The sequence below is a fragment of the Artibeus jamaicensis genome, unplaced genomic scaffold (genome assembly GCF_021234435.1).
Source record: "Artibeus jamaicensis isolate MK-2021 breed Jamaican fruit bat unplaced genomic scaffold, CSHL_Jam_final contig_797, whole genome shotgun sequence".
NCBI classification, from domain to species: domain Eukaryota; kingdom Metazoa; phylum Chordata; class Mammalia; order Chiroptera; family Phyllostomidae; genus Artibeus; species Artibeus jamaicensis.
In genome coordinates this window covers 17,084,901-17,100,783 of record NW_026521977.1, presented here as the reverse complement: position 1 = coordinate 17,100,783, position 15,883 = coordinate 17,084,901, and the positions used below count along the sequence as shown (strand labels likewise).

Genomic DNA, 15,883 nt, shown 5'->3' with positions numbered 1-15,883 from the left:
TTAGAAGAGAGAGCAATTTCTGGGTCCTCCTGAGTGTCTGTCACTGGTTTTGTTTTTCACCCTGAGTATCATGGGGGAAGCAGGAGGAAGGGAAGGCTATTTAAGTAAAAATGGAAAGAGAGGTTTGCCTCAAACTCTGAAACACTGGACTATATATAACCAGCACTGCTTTGGAAAAATCTATCCACGTGTAACATAAAAGAGGAGAACAGCCTTTTCCAATGTCCTTCCACTTTTCAAAACCCTCTGCAACTTTGCCTTCTTGAGGCCTCCCCATGTCAAGCTACAGAAGGGAAGGACAGTTGGTGAGAGATGATGGTATTGATTGACCCCCACCCTTCAGAAACTTCAGTCTGCAGAGAAGAGGTGGAGCAGTGAGGGGAAGGGGGAGTGGAGCAGGATTTGCTCATAAGCACATGGCCCACCACCCAGAGACCCCCACTACACTTTGGCAGAAGGTCTGCAGAAGTCTTGATGATGACTTGTAGGCACGATGCAGAGGAATTTATGTCCTGTGGCAGAAGTGTGTCTGCATGGAGAGTAATTTTGAGCTTTCTTCCACATTTGCCTTTGGCATTTCACTTTGTTTTCTTTCATGTATAATTGGATATTGAAACCCATTTGTTCTGATTGACTGGGGGGTCTTGGGTTGCACTGTGAAGCAGAACCTGCAGTAAATTTGTTTGTACAGACCACAGTCTTTTGATCCTCCTTATTTTGCCCAGGCAGTAAGTTTGGGGAGGCAAATGCCCACTCAGAATTTGCATTAGAGTGTAGGCACAGCCGCTCACAGGCAGCATCAAAGTGGCTATCACTGTGCTGAGAATTGTCTGGCTTTAGGCCTGTCATTCAGGCCTTGCTGGGATAACACACCATTTAGTCTGGATGGGCAAGAAATGACCAAGGGGGCACTGAAAGGCATCAGGAGGTTGCCGAAAACATACTTGCTTAGCTTCCAGCCCCACAGAAGAATGGTCCATATCAACTTCTGAGATAATCTGGCATCTGCCATTTTCCACTATGGCATTATCTGAATTAATCGGTTGGCCTCTAAGGGAAATATGAGAGAATATGAAAAAACCCTCAGGGATGAAAACCCCCTCAACAGTGCTCAGAGTTATAGAGGGGAAAATACAGTATCATGGAATTTGGAGCTGAAAGCCATCATAAAAATGTTCTAGTCCTAGTTACATGATTCCAAAGCCAGGTAAACTGAGGCTCAAGGAGACTAAGTGACTGCATGCACTCAAGTCTCAGGTTAATGGAAGAGGCAGCGGTATCATGCTGGCTATCGCTGGATGCGGAATAATTTATCACTTCGTTGTTTGGCACATGGGGGCGTTGATTAGGAAGGCTGCAAGCTCAAGCTTCCTGCAGAATGCAAGCCTTGTGCTGTGGGTGGGTGCCAGTCGACTGCACTCTTCAAAAAGGAAAAGGAAAAACCACACCGTGATGACTGAATGGCGCTGAAGCCTGGGGAAGTTGCTCCGTCTAGTCTGGCCGTCCTAGTCAGCAAAAACAGAGATAGCTCGGCAACTAATCTTGGCATCTCAGTAGGCCACTGGAGTAATATACACTCACTCATTCATTTGAATAATATTGAGTGCCAGTAAGAATGCAAGGTGCAAAGTATGCAACGTGCTGAGGCTGCGGAGAGGACCAGTGTAGAATAGCAGCTCTCTTGCCATGTGCTGATTTCATAAATGCTAAAAAGGTGCTTGATAAAATTGAATACCCACTTCAGATTTAAAATGACACTTCATTAACTAACAATAGAAAGAAGAAATGCACTCTCAGATTAACAGGGATTATCTTGTTGAAGTCAGAGGGATGTTTAAACTTCTGTTATAGTTTTGCTGTATTTCTCAATACTTTGTAAATTCTTTACACTGAGGATATATTGCCTTATGTTCAGATATTTGAATTCGATATCTGGAATTTTTTTCAGTCTTGAAAGAAAAAAAATATTACTTTTATAGCAGATCCCCTCCCGCCCACTTTCTTTCTCTCCACCCACACATTATTAACTCTTATATTCAGGAGGAGTTATGTATTCCACAGACCGGCCACTGCTGGTCTGTGATGGAACTATGTTCACAGATGGAAAGAATTGATTGGCTTTTTCCATACAGACAAAAGCCTTGAATATATGGTTTATTTTTGCTTTTAAGTGATGCAAGGAAAAATTTTGAGGGTTTTAGCTGAATAATTTTCATTTTGTTTTTCAGTCAAGGATGCCTTATGTTAGCTCCAATATGTGAAAATATTCACTATGTGTCTTGGATTTTTAGGGGAAGCTCCTTTAGAAAAAAAAAGACAGGTAAATCTATTTTAAAAACTTCACAACCATTAGTAATTGTAGCTAATACTAAGTATTATGTAACAGACATACATAGGCAGCAAATTGCATGCAATTTATGTGCATTAACTCATTTAATTCCCACAGTTGTCCTAGGGATAGTATTTTATTATCCCACTTTGCTGATGAGGACACTAAGACACAGATTTGTTAAGCAGAGCCACAGAGCTACTGAAAGGTGTACCCAGGACTCCAACTTAGGCATCGTGGCTCCAGAATCCATGTTCCCAATTCACTGACACAGTTTCGCACACAGCAATCAAATGAGTGAGGAGAGCATGTCAGTCTGGATACTATCTAGATACAGAGTCATACAGTGATTTAAACAGGTGAAGTTTAACATAATTATTAAACAATGATAAAAGAGTAATTATTGAATGTTTTTAAAATATGTAAATTCTATATGATATCCTAAGCCTGAGGGAGACTGTGCAAGCAAGGACAGACTTGGACTGGGGCGCCTCCCCAAGGCTGGAATTCAGATTTCACTGAAAAAGATATGGTTGTAACCCATTGGATGGCAAAGCTATTTGTTGGTTTTCCTCACCAGACCTGGTCTCTGGTGTCTGGGCCAGCTAGAAGCAGCCCTCTGGAACATATATGGGGGTGCCACTGGTTGCTGGGCACATGCACATGTTAAGGGAATGGGGGTACTGGGGTATCAGAAGGCCTGGGAAGTGCAGTATCTTTGTCGAGACAGCCACAAGCAGATGATCATGAGGCCAGCTCAGGGCTGTGAAGGTGCTGAGGGACCACACAGTCTGGGCACCTGGCTGGGCAGAGCATCACTGGCTACCCCACTCCCGATCGCGGATGCCATGCAGCAGCCAGAAAGAGTGGGAGAGCCCCCTGCTCCCGCAGTGTCCTTCCAGCACGCTCTGTGAGAAAGCTCAATGCCGTGCTTACTGTAGAAATGGGAGAAGTGCTTAAAACATTCACATCCATTGTCATAGAACATGTATGGAGACAAGAAGTAACCCACTAGTAAGCGGCACCGGGGGGAGCTCTAAGCTGGTCATGACGCTACTTTGTAATGTGCCTGATCCTGTCTTCCCAAGGACCTTTCACTTGGTGAGGAACCCAGACCTTGTGCTAGCAGCATCTATGAGCAAGACAAGGAATGACATCTGTGGCTATCCAGTGGTTGTTCAGGTAAGACATACATAGGCTAAAGAGTCGTCATAGCCCTTTATTTAGTTAAATGCGAGCAAAGCCCCAGGCCTCCTTATTGTGGAAAAAGAAACTGGATGTCAAAGAACTCTTATCTTGAATGCCACAGCTAAAATATTTACAATAGTCTGCTTAGATTTCAAATTGGGCATGTTCCTGTAGCTCTTAATTTAGTTTGTAGCCAACAGATGGTGGTTGTGGGCTTGCTGCATGTCAGAAGCTGTGCTTGTTACTTAAATCGGTTCCTATGGCAAGCATGAACAATTGTCCCACTAGCGTTCACGCAGCTCATGGTGTCAGGGGTGGGCACAGTCCATGGATGGCTGCAGATGCACTGCGTGTTTTCAGTTCAGTGATCAGAACATATGCAAGACCCCTTTTGCCTGGCAACTGGAGGCAAAGAACATGGTCTAGGGGGTCTTCCTAAGGAATGTGAAGTCAACAGTGTGAATTCTAAGACACACAGTCATTTGAAATACACTTTTAACATACCTTTGCAATGCTTACAACAGCCAAACAATTTTTGGAGACTCCAAAGAAGTCCACCTTCATTGGAGTTTTAAGCAAACACCTGGGAGCTCTTTTTTCATGTTTGTCTGTCATCCTCACTTACCTATTACCAGAGACACTCCTAAATGTACATGTGTTTATGTGGTTTCTCTTCTTGTTAGGAAGAGAGAAAGTTTAAGAGCATCCCTGCTTTGTAGTTACTTTGTGTATTCCCTGCCATATTTACCATCTTTTTGTGGAACAGAATATATTGTCTCCAAGAACATTTGTTTTATTCCATGTTTTTAATAGCAATGAGGCAACTTGCTTAGCAGGTCCTGAAGCCAAAATTGGGACATAGCAATCTGGACAAATATCAAAACTTAATTAAATCTTCTATCCTGATGATAAATATGGGCTTAAAATTTGTTCTAGGAGACACAATATATATAGCATCACATTCTTCCCTGTCAGGTGCCTCGTTGGCAGCGAGATAAAAACCTCACGCAGATGCAAATTTAGTACCTTAATCAGTTTCATAAAATTATAGATATGGATGTTTTCCCTTAAGGTTTCCATTTTGTAAGAAATGAGTTTGGTCCCACAGTAATTTGTATTACCTTTCAAGACTTGTTGTTGTTGTTGCTGGTATTTTATTTTTATTTCTTGAAGCAATCAGTGTGTGAGAAAATATTAAAGTTCATGCAAATTAATAAAAATGAGGCATGTTAGGTTAATGTTACTAGACCCCCTCCCTCTTCTTTGAAATACAGTCTTTGTTTTCGTATCTCTGAGGGACGCTCCACTGTCTGACCTATTAAATCAATTCTTAAGGCTCATTTATTTTCCCCTTTACTATCAATCTCTCCTGGTAAAGTAAGTGTTATCCATTATAAAGTTCCTTCAGGTGTCATGATATGTTTAGTTATAACCAATCTACTGGTTTAAAGTCTCTGAAACTGAAATTACGTATTTCTTTGCTTAAGCTTGAGCCAAGTTATATAAGTTGAATAAATATGCTGTTTGTATTACATATAAAACTGAATGTGTTCACATTTTTTAAAAACCTCCTTGATAACCACTAAAATGTAAATTAAAATATCAACAAGGTATTATTTCTCATTTACTAAATTGATTATATTTTGGCAAGAGTATGAGGAAAAGAGGCCATTTAATATACTGTTGGTAGAAGTGTAAATTAAATTACCTTTCTAGAAAATATGTGTGTATATATTAAAGCTTTATACAATATATCATAATATTTTTAAATGACTTTTTTTAAATCCACAATTGTACTTGGGGAGTTTATTCTAAAGAAATTATAGATATACATAAAGATTTATCTGTATAATTCTTCATTGCTTTTTGCTTATAGTAAGGACAATTTGAGAATCTACATTTTAATTTTGGGAGAGTGGTAAAATAAACTATCCATAAGATCAAATAGTATATATCCTTAAAAATGTTCAAAAAAGACTCAAGGAATATGTTAAGCAAAAACAAAAACAAAAACCCCAAACCTAGTGCAGTTACTAAATTTACATATCTATGGGTCATATCTTGCTGCCCTATGGCTGTTATAACCAAATCATAAGCTCTCCCATTTGACTCCAGATTTTGTGTCTCTCTTTTTTTAAGAAATATAAACCCTACAACAATGGGGCTTCCAACCAAAAGTGGAATTACATTGAACCTACGAAAGCTTTTATGGCCTTTCATAGCACTGCACTGGATAAGGAGATCACAGCAGCGAATCATGCTGGGATTTGTACATCCTGTGTGTTTAAAGAAGACCTTGATCAACCAGTAAGTGGTTCCTTCCTACTGAGGATAAAAGAAAAATTCAAAAATGGGGTAATTTGATAAAGCAAGAAATTGTTTTCCTAGAAAACACTGATTTGTGAATGAAATCACATGGACTCTGGGGTTCTGGTTAGGAAAGAATGGAGCAGTATTGATATTACTCTCTACCTCCGTTGTTTCCATGGCTCCCCATCACCAGCATCATCTTTGGTTCGTCATCAGTTCATCAGAATACGCAGGAGGGAGGATGGTCACGCATCACCCTCCCCCAGGTGTGCCTGCCACTCTAGCTGTCACTCCACTCCAGAGAGCATGCTAACATGCAGATGGGTGTAAATGACTTCAGCTAAATTAAATTATACCATGCATAGGCCTAAGCATAAATATGTTCTTAATTGGTAAAGAAAATAATTTCTCAAGTTTGGTCCTTTCATTTTCTTATTAGTGAAGAATTACTTGCTCCATACTTTGCAAATACCTGAGATACTGTGGGTCACCATGCTGTTGTTGATGCGCATACTTGAAACTGCGTAAAGCCCCTATTAGACCCTCCAAGACCCTCTTTACTCAGCTCTTAAGAGTCTCTAAACTGCTCCTGCTTCTTCACTCATCATTTGCTACCTCTCCTCAATAAGAGGTGTCTAAATGTACCATGCTGTTTTGCATCTCTTGTTTTGGACTGTGCTAACTATGCCCTGTGCCACATTCTACTTTGTCAACTCACACATTTTAGCAGATGCAATGTCAGACTAGTGAGGTTATCTTAAATCAAATCAACTGGAAAAGGCTCCCACTACCCAAAGATTGACTATTTGAAGTACCAACATGCTAATGAGTTCAGTGTATTGACATACATCAGATATGTTTAAATCCATATGTTCATACTGACATTAAACATCAGCAACAACAATTCATTGATGACAATTAAGTGAGGCTGTAAAACCAGTTCATTAGCAAAGTGGGAAAAAATTCAAGTATTTATTTTTTTCCTTTATGAACTGTACCTCAGGATTACAAACTATTGGAGAAGGTTTTACTTTATAGAAATACCCCAGTCAATAAGTGAATCAGCACACAATTAATCATAAACCCCATTCTTTTCTATCTAAATGATTCTTCATGTAATATTCATTCAGTTCCATCTAAGAGGGGATATTTAATTTTCAGCCTTCCAGTAACTTATAGACAAATGGAAATCAGATGTGCATATAGAGAAATCCATAGTGAAGTTTGAGAATTACATCTTTGAAAGTGTCATCTAAATGTTGGCTTTGAATTGAGGTAGATCTATGGACTTAAAGGGAGTAGTTGAACCAAATGGAGAAGTCAAACAGCCATGAGCTTGGAACCAGAAGTCACAGTTTTATGTTTCAGTTCTGCCATGTACTACTTGGGTATCCTCGAATGAAAACTTAATACTATGCAGCAGAAAGAAGGAGCTCCTACCTTTTGTGACAGCATGGATACAATTGGAGAGTATTATGCTAAGTGAAATAAGCCAGGTGGTAAAAGACAAATACCACATGATTTCACCTATAAGAGGAACCTAATGACCAAAACAAACAAATGAGCAAAATAGGACCAGAGATATGGAAATAAGGAACACACTGACAGTGACCAGAGGGGGGTGGGGAGGGGAATAAAGGGGGGAAGAAGGGAAAGGGCCTAATCAACCAACAGGTATAAGTGACCCATGCACGTGGACAACAGGGTGGGGATTGGTGAGGGTGGGAACAATGGGGGTGGGGTGGGAGGGGCAAGGGAGTGCAACAGCAGAAAATTGGGGCTACTATAACAGAACAACAATAACGAAACTTCCCTCTCCGAACTTTTGTTTTCTCTTATGTAAATTGAGAATGGTGGTATTAACTCTGACCATACTTAACTTTTAGCCTTGTGAGGATCAAAGCCAATTAAGAAAGTCCATGTGAAAGTGCTTTAAACTTTTATTATGAGAATTTCCATCATATTTTAAAACAGAGAGGCTTATACAATGAATTTACATATACCTATTATCAAAACTCAACTATTATCCAGGTTTGAAAACATTTACAAACCCCCAGATGTGATACCATTTCACCTCAAACTTAAGCGTGCATCTTTGAAATATTTGAATGTTTCCTTACCCAAGCATTCTGCCAATTATCACATCTAACAGAATTAACAGTAATTCTTCACATGCCCTGTTCTTAACTACATTTCACAGGATCTCCTAAAATACTCTTCTTATGGTTGGCTGGTTTGAGAAGGCCCCAGTGTGACATTTAATTGCAGAACCCGGGTCTTTTGTTCTATAGAATGAATCTGTTTGGATTTCGCTCTTCGCTTTTTGTGGCATCCTTTAACCTGTCTTCCTAAGCTCTATACTTCCTTCCTGTAAAAGAAACTTAGTACTAGAATTGTAATTCGATTTATGTTCAGCTTTTTTTACAAGAATCTTTGTAAATGTTATGCATTTTTCATAATTTATTACTGATGTAGCCATACAGTATCTGGATTTCCATTTTTTAGTGATAATAGTTATCAGTGGGTTCAGGTGATTACACCCTAAACCCACATTTTAAAAAAATTTCTTAGTGACTTTCTTGTAGTGTCTGTCACTCTTTGCTGATCTTTGCCTAAATAAATTATTTCATTAGGAGTTTCAAAAGGGTCAATTCTGCCTAACTCTGTAGTTTTCCCCTGCATTTATTAAATGAACTTTTAATGTAAGGAACTTGACTTCTTCAGTGAGGTATTTGAGTACCCAAAAATATGGTTTGTAAGGGGAGGTAGGATAAATGCTTCATGCGCTCTATTGATCTCACTTATCTACTGTGGTATAACAAAGCACCTAAAAAGTTAGTGGCTTAAGCCAACAAGCATTTTTTTTTGCTCTATGGGTCAGCAATTTGGGTCTGGACTCAAGTGGGCTGTTCTGCTGGTCACTGATGCGGTGGTACTCATTGGTGACACTTGGGCAGTTTGGTGGTTCTGTGGGGACTGATGGTCAGAGATGTCTTCACTCGCATCTGGTGCTTGGCAGGTTGTTAGCTGGGGGGTTTATTTCTCATCAAAGCTTCTTGAGCAGGCTAGCTTAAGTGTGTTCACATTGAGGTGTCAGGGTTCCAATTAAAACCAAAAGATAACACGCTTCATTGACAAGCACTTCTTAGGCATCTGCTTACATCATATTTGCTAATGCCATAGTGGCCCAGGCAACTAAGATGGCCTTGACCAGATTCAAGGAAAGGAGAAAGAAACTCTATTTCCTGATTGGAAGAGCAGCAAAGTTACATTTCAGAAGGGTGTGCAAAAAAGTTTGGGATAGCCCTGGCTGGTGTAGCTCAGTGGATTGAGTGCGGGCCTGTGAACCAAAGGATCGAGGTTCAATTCCCAGTCAGGGCACATGCCTGGGTTGCAGGCCAGTTTCCAGCAGGGGACACACGAGAGGCAACCATACATTGATATTTCTCTCCTTCTCTCCTAGTCTCCTTCCCTTCCCCTTTAAAGATAAATAAATAAAATCTTTTTAAAAAAAGTATGGGACAGTTTTACTATGGCCATCTTTCAAATAAATTGCCACATTTTTTCTAGTGGCCAAATTGCAGTTACAAATTGGTGCTCATTTACTTTTAGAAGACTCCAATAAGTTGTGGTTTTGTTGTTTGCTAGGGTTTTTTGTTGTTTTACTTGTATCTTTAGCATCATTATGAACTCATGGGATTTTTAAATGTTCAAACACTCCACATGTTTTGGTTATCATTCTTTTTGTTGCTCCCAAATTATCCCACTTTGGGCCGGTGGAGTCCCTTCATGTTGGTGCCTCTGTGGTTTTTACATGATTCCTTTACTTGCAGATAGCTATCGTTCTTTCTGGGTTCCACAGGACATCCCTCGCTTATCTTGTGTTATTTTTTTGCTGCAAATGTGGAAGTACCTATTCCACCAAGAACCCCTGATTCTGGGCAAAAGTTATACACATAATGTTGAATTGTTATTGTCTCTGAGCTGTTTTAGTCAACAGAGTTTAGAAGTATGTTTGTTTTTATGCACGCACACACACAAGGTCTGTCCAGAAGGTATCCAGCCACATACAATGAAAATAGAAACACGTATTGAAGAAGATACAAGATACAAGAAACGTGCATAGGACAGTGATGCCTCAGTCCCCCTCAAAGTGGGCACCTTGGGACCTCACACAGTTCTCCCAGTCTCCATCAGCTGCCCCATCATACTTTCCTGAATCTCATCCATGGTCTGAAATCTCTACCCTTTCAAAGGTGATTTTAGTTTTTGGAAAATCCAGAAGTTTCATGGTACCAAATCTGGGCTGTACGGGGGCAGAGTCACCTTGGAAATTTGATGTTTTGCTAAAAAAAAAAACTCTGCATGAGACATGATGCCTGAGCAAGGTGTGTTGAGATGAAGCTGCCAATCACCAGTTGTCCATAGTTGTGGCCTTCTGAATTGTCCAAATAGTTTCTGCAGAGAAATGTTCAAGCTTAATGCAAACTTTGTTGATCTACTCGCTCAGTCATTTTGAATACAAAGGCCATTTGAATACAGTACACATACTCACTCAAAGGCATCTAGTTCCCCCACTGACTGGTACTAGGAAGTTGTCATTGTTCACACGTGTATTCCAGTCCCCTGTCCTTGGCTGCCAGGTTACATCAATGTCATGAATACAGTTCTTGTTACATTCACAATGTCTGGAGTTTTTCCAGACAGACATATGTTACATACACACATACATATATCCACACATCCATGTGTGGATATATAAAATTATTAGGGAGTGAAATAATGCATTCATGTTGAGATTTCTAATTTAGTATCCGGGGATTATAAAAATGCTTGATTTGCCTTGTAAAGCACTGTACAAAAATGTTATTGTAATTTAGATGTGCCTAGGTAAAAGCACCTTTGTCCCCCTTTTTAGGGATACTATTATCTTACACCTGCTGGAAAGAAAAAGATTATGTTGTGCTTGACATGTGGACGATCCACGAGAGCAGAGAAGGGGCTGCAGCGGGCACCTTCAGGAGTGCCCTTCCTCTGTGCCTCGGGCTCGGAGACCCAGAGGCCCTTCTCTCGAGGCCCTTTCCAGGCCATCAGTGTGGCCGAGGTGCGTAATGATCTGAGCTCTGCTGATACCTACTTGGCATCACTTTGGAAACTTTGATGCATTCATTATCTGCCTTGCACTCGAGTTCATCTCCACTCATCCAATTCATCTTCCTCTGATGCACCTTTACCATTTCCCCTGCATTGATTTCCCTTTTCCCATTGTAATTTAAAATACATTGTCTATTAATAGTTCAATACACCCTTTGAAGTTAATTGGGCACTTCTGCGGCTTTAATCATCTACTGACACCTTCCACTGCTCTCTGTGTTGCTTCTAGACGAGGAAGTAATTGCAAATCTTTACTTAGAGAGCAGCTTCTCTGCTTATTTCCACAGGATAAACTCCTTTTTACTAGGATGGAGCATTTCAGGGAAAATTTGACACGTTGTTGTCAATGACTTCAGGTTGGGTGCCTGAATTCATGCATTCATGTCTAATATTATTTATAGCTTGTGGAGAAAAAAATCTCTGCCACTTTCCTGTGATCTTAATTTACAATGGCACCATTTAAAAAATCCTGCTTTTCAAGTTTAGAAGTGAGAAGAGCTAAGGGGACCTTACACAGCTGTATAAAAAGGGGTGATCCCTAAGAGATGGGCAACCTTCCTCCCTGCCCTGGTCTGCCTAGCAGGGCTTGCCCACCGCATTCCCGGACCACTCTGCCTGGCCCCTCAACCTGAGGCATATTGCAGGGGAGGGTGGGGAGTGGGACAGTAACAGTCACAGTAAACATCAACTGAAACAGCTCCGAAGGAGAAAAGTCAATCCTCTGGGCAAGTCTGAGGCATTTGCCTTTGCTCCAGAGATAGTGGGGTGGTGCTTGGGAGATTGCTGCGGGCTGTTTGGAAAGAATTCCCCATGTCACAGCCCCTGAGGCAGAGCTTTTCCTGTAGGGCAGCATCCTGTGCAGGGCTGGAAAGGGAAAGGTGAAGTGTGGGGTTTACCACAATCATTACCACGCGGTTAGGGCTACGCGCCTCCCCCTCCTCGTCCATCAGTATCTGCCGCCAGAGCAGGGCATCATCCTCAAGTTAAAGAGGAAGAGAGTATCTGCACTGCTGTTGTCTCTTCAACCCAGGCTCTCTCTGGCCCTGGCTTCCTTCCCCATCTCCTGTCACGGGCAAAGGCAAAGTAGAAAACAGGAGACGGCCAGAAACACATCCCGGGGCCCAAATTGCCCTAGAGGTTCCGTGACAGGCTGGGAAGGGAACTGAGTTGTGACCCGGCGTCCAATACCTATAGGACATGAAGCGGTATGTGCACAGGTGATGTGCAGGTGTGCACATATTTATCAAATCGAGAGATGGAAGCATACCAGATAACAAAACTGGGGAAAAAAAGCTTCAGTAGACCAATGATTTTTTTTTAATCAGGCTGATTTATCTTCTCATGAGGCTGAGAAAACTCTAAGTTATTATGAAGAACGTCTACTGTCTTTACGGACGAAGACCTGCACAAAAGGCGTGTCTCCTGGTGGTGCGGCAGCTGCACACCAGAAGGCAGTGAAAATAATTGCATACAAAAATGGAGATGGGTATCGGAACGGGAAGCTAATTGTGGCTGAAACATTCCCCACGGTAAGTGGCTATCACTGAAATGCGGCTTGCCTTCTCAGAGGTAATGAGGACGGTGAGTCTTCTGACAAGACCCGGAGCGGTGGGATTGAGTGATAAATGTCCCCAGCCAATGTCACCAGGTTACATTGGTAAAAAATCAAGATCTCTGTTTCCTTAAATACATTCTTTTTTATTGCATTTCTGTGGCTATGATCTTAGGAAAATGAGAAATCGGAATATGGTTATTAGATTGGCTCCAGAGAAAAGATATATAAAAACAAGGGGGGGACAGAGGTACCTACCAGATTTTCTTCACTTGTGATAACATCCCTTTTTGGCCTTCCTTCCCATTCTGGCTTCAAGTTGTATGTCCTCTGAATACCTTAGGAGATGCCAGCTCATTCCCTCACTTATCACTGGAAGATCTGAGCCATGATTTGTTGGTAGGATGGAGCTGGGTCACACTAGGAGGAGATGCCTGCTTTCTGCCTTAGAGGTGCTCCCTGTAGTCACAGGAACAGCAGAGAGCCCCAAAAGGCCAGCCCTGCTTCTCCTTCTGTTCTTTGGCATTTATCTTGTCAATACCCTTAATGACATTAATTTACAAGCCACATTATGTATGATCTGCAGTTGTCCTGGAGACTTCCTTACGAACATATACTTATTAATTCACCTCTCTGGTTGAATACAAATAGATTTTCAAAATTAAGATATTGTTGTTCAATGGAATAAGCAAAGTACAAAAGTTAGCAACTCCAAGGTTCATGCTAGGATCTGCAGCCTGCTTTTGTGATGTTTGGCAAAATTATGCTTCTAGCCTGTTTTCCCATCTGCAAAATGGCAATAGTAATATGTGCCAGCTTTTGATTTTCAAATCAGCTACTCATTTATTTTAAAGCAGTTTATCAAGATGACTGCAACTATTTTATACTTTATGAAGCAATGAAATTGAAAGTGGATTTCTGGGTTAAACATTTTTTAGGGAAATCCTCTGATGATAAAATGTATGAATGCACATCAGCTACTGTTTTAAATGTTTGGAGCTGAGACTTTTCACAGCTGGAATGGACTCATGTTGTGAGATTAGGTAGAACAATCTAATATCAACAGTTGTCTCTAATCAAACATCAAATGGGTAGTTATTCAGCTTTCTATTTTCTCAAAGTAAAGGGTTTTCTCAGATTCCTAAAATAACAAGCTCTTTATTTTTTTAGTATATATTTATTGATTGTGCCATTACAGTTGTCCCATTCCCCCTTCATTCCCCTCCACCCCGCACAGCCCCTCCCACCCACATCCCCCCTTTAGTTCATTTCCATGTGTCACAAGTTCTTTAGCTTCTGTATTTCCCACACTATTCTTGCCCCCCCGTCTGTTTTCTCCCCACCATCTATGCTACTTATTTTCTGTACCTTCTCCCCACCCCTCCCCCTCCCACTCCCCTGTTGATAGCCCTCCATGTGATCTCCATTTCTGTGGCTCCGCTTTTATGATTATTCCCAGTGCCATCACTTCTTCCCCCAGCTCCTTACAGTCCATGTTATTTAGCTCCTCACAGAATGCACAGAGCAGCTTGGCCTTGCCCGGGCAGCCTCCAAAGTGTACACCAAAGATGGAACCTCAGTCCTCTCCTTGCGTGATCTGGTTTTGTGGGCTCTGGATGAATCTCTTATCCGCAGAGACTCCAAGGAGCAAAAGAAAGAGGTAGCCCCTGTTGGAACAAAGGAAGCAACTGTTAAAACTGTGGAAGGTTAGTCATCGTCTACAAGATTTAGCTGATTCTGCTTATGTCTGGTCATAAAAAAGTTAAATGTGATTCTTTCACTCAGTCACCTCTTCTAGCATTATCAAATCGCAGGAAGGTACTCTCATATGAGATTCCTCTGTTGTTTTTACTTTGTGGAATCACAAGAAAAATGTAGAAGTAATATAAAACTGGTTTCTGCACCAAAACAATGAGTAAATTATCTGGAATTTGTAAAATATGTTTGACAGCCTAGCTACTTTATGCAACTTGAGCAGATTTTGTTCTTAATTCAGAACCCAAACCAACTGGAGACCACTTAAGAAAGTGGGGCTGGATCAGTGTGAATCTCTTCCTAGTATTAGATGGGGTGCCCATACCTCCTGCCTCCCAGGCCCCCTTGCTTGCCCCTGCCCATCTCCACTGCTCCTATAAACTCCCAGAAACTCCAACAAATGTTACTGAATTGCATCTCCTAGCACATTGTATTATAATTGTGTTTCCATCTTTGTGTGTCTCATTAGACTATGTACAAGTTGAGGTCAGGGACTGTGTCCCCAATAAGAGTTTGCTAAATGAAAAAGCATCTTGCTAGCAGGGATTCTGCAGAGTCATCTTGGTTTCCTGCTGTTGTTGTATTGGCAGGCATGGTTCAGAGGTTAAGAAGCTGGGTTTTGGAGCCAGAATATCAGGGCTCCTGTCCTAGCAATCAGCTGCTAGAGGAATGATCTTGGGCAAGTTGCTTAACCTCTCTGTTCTTCAATTTCTTCATTTTTAAAATTAGGACACTAACAGTCACTTATTCCATGGAATTTTTATGAGAACCAAATAAATATTCATGTGAATATATACTCATTTGGTCCTCATAAATATGACTATGTATTCATAAAAAGTATATAGATATGAATATGTGTACATAAATCTCTCTCTCATTTACCATTTAGAAGAGTGCCTGGTTGATGTTTACCAAATAGTCGGTGAATATTAGTTATCATTATTGCATGCAGGGTTGAGTAGAAGAAATCCACCTTTCTTCCTTTGTGTTTCTCTGTTATTGTCACTCTTTGCACACTCACAACCAGATGATTTTTTCCCCCACACCAAGCAATTTTGTGGTACATGCTGGGTGTTCTATAATTTAACTAAATTCTGACACTGTTTATCTGGAGACAGCATCGGACTCCATGGGTTAAGGGCTCAGTTTCACGAGGCGGTTCCCTCCTCACTTCAGATGTCACCTGCGAGTCCACGTGGTCACCTGTGTGCTGCAGACCAGTTGGCTGTAGATAGAAGGTTCCCACAACTCCCTCCTTGGGTTCGATTAATTTGCTAAAACAACTCATGGGAATCAGGACAATTTACTCATTGGTCACTGGTTTATTATGATAGCATGTGATGAGGATTGCAGATGAACATTCAAATGGAAGGGATGCATAGTGCAAGGTACGTGGGAAGGAGTGTAGGGTGCCCATGGTCTTCCCAAGCTCTCCACTGTCGTGGAACTTTCACATGTCTGCCAACCCAGCAGTGGAACTTTCACATGTCTGCCAACCCAGCAGGTCTTGTAACCCTGTACTTCTGGGATTCTTCTGCAGACTTCATGATGTGGACATGATCGAACATAAACTCCATTTCTAGCCTTTGTCCCCT

At 41.2% G+C, this 15,883-nt stretch overlaps 1 protein-coding gene across 1 annotated transcript in view; it reads left to right on the top strand.

The window, feature by feature from the left end:
* The window catches only part of DCDC1 (doublecortin domain containing 1), a 383,276-nt gene that overhangs the window by 344,308 nt on the left and 23,085 nt on the right, over positions 1 to 15,883 (top strand). The window contains exons 27-31 of the mRNA XM_053673152.1: positions 3,418 to 3,511; positions 5,657 to 5,824; positions 10,746 to 10,931; positions 12,307 to 12,510; positions 14,038 to 14,239. Coding sequence (XP_053529127.1) covers positions 3,418 to 3,511; positions 5,657 to 5,824; positions 10,746 to 10,931; positions 12,307 to 12,510; positions 14,038 to 14,239 — 854 coding nt within the window. The remainder of the gene's footprint in view (positions 1 to 3,417; positions 3,512 to 5,656; positions 5,825 to 10,745; positions 10,932 to 12,306; positions 12,511 to 14,037; positions 14,240 to 15,883) is intronic.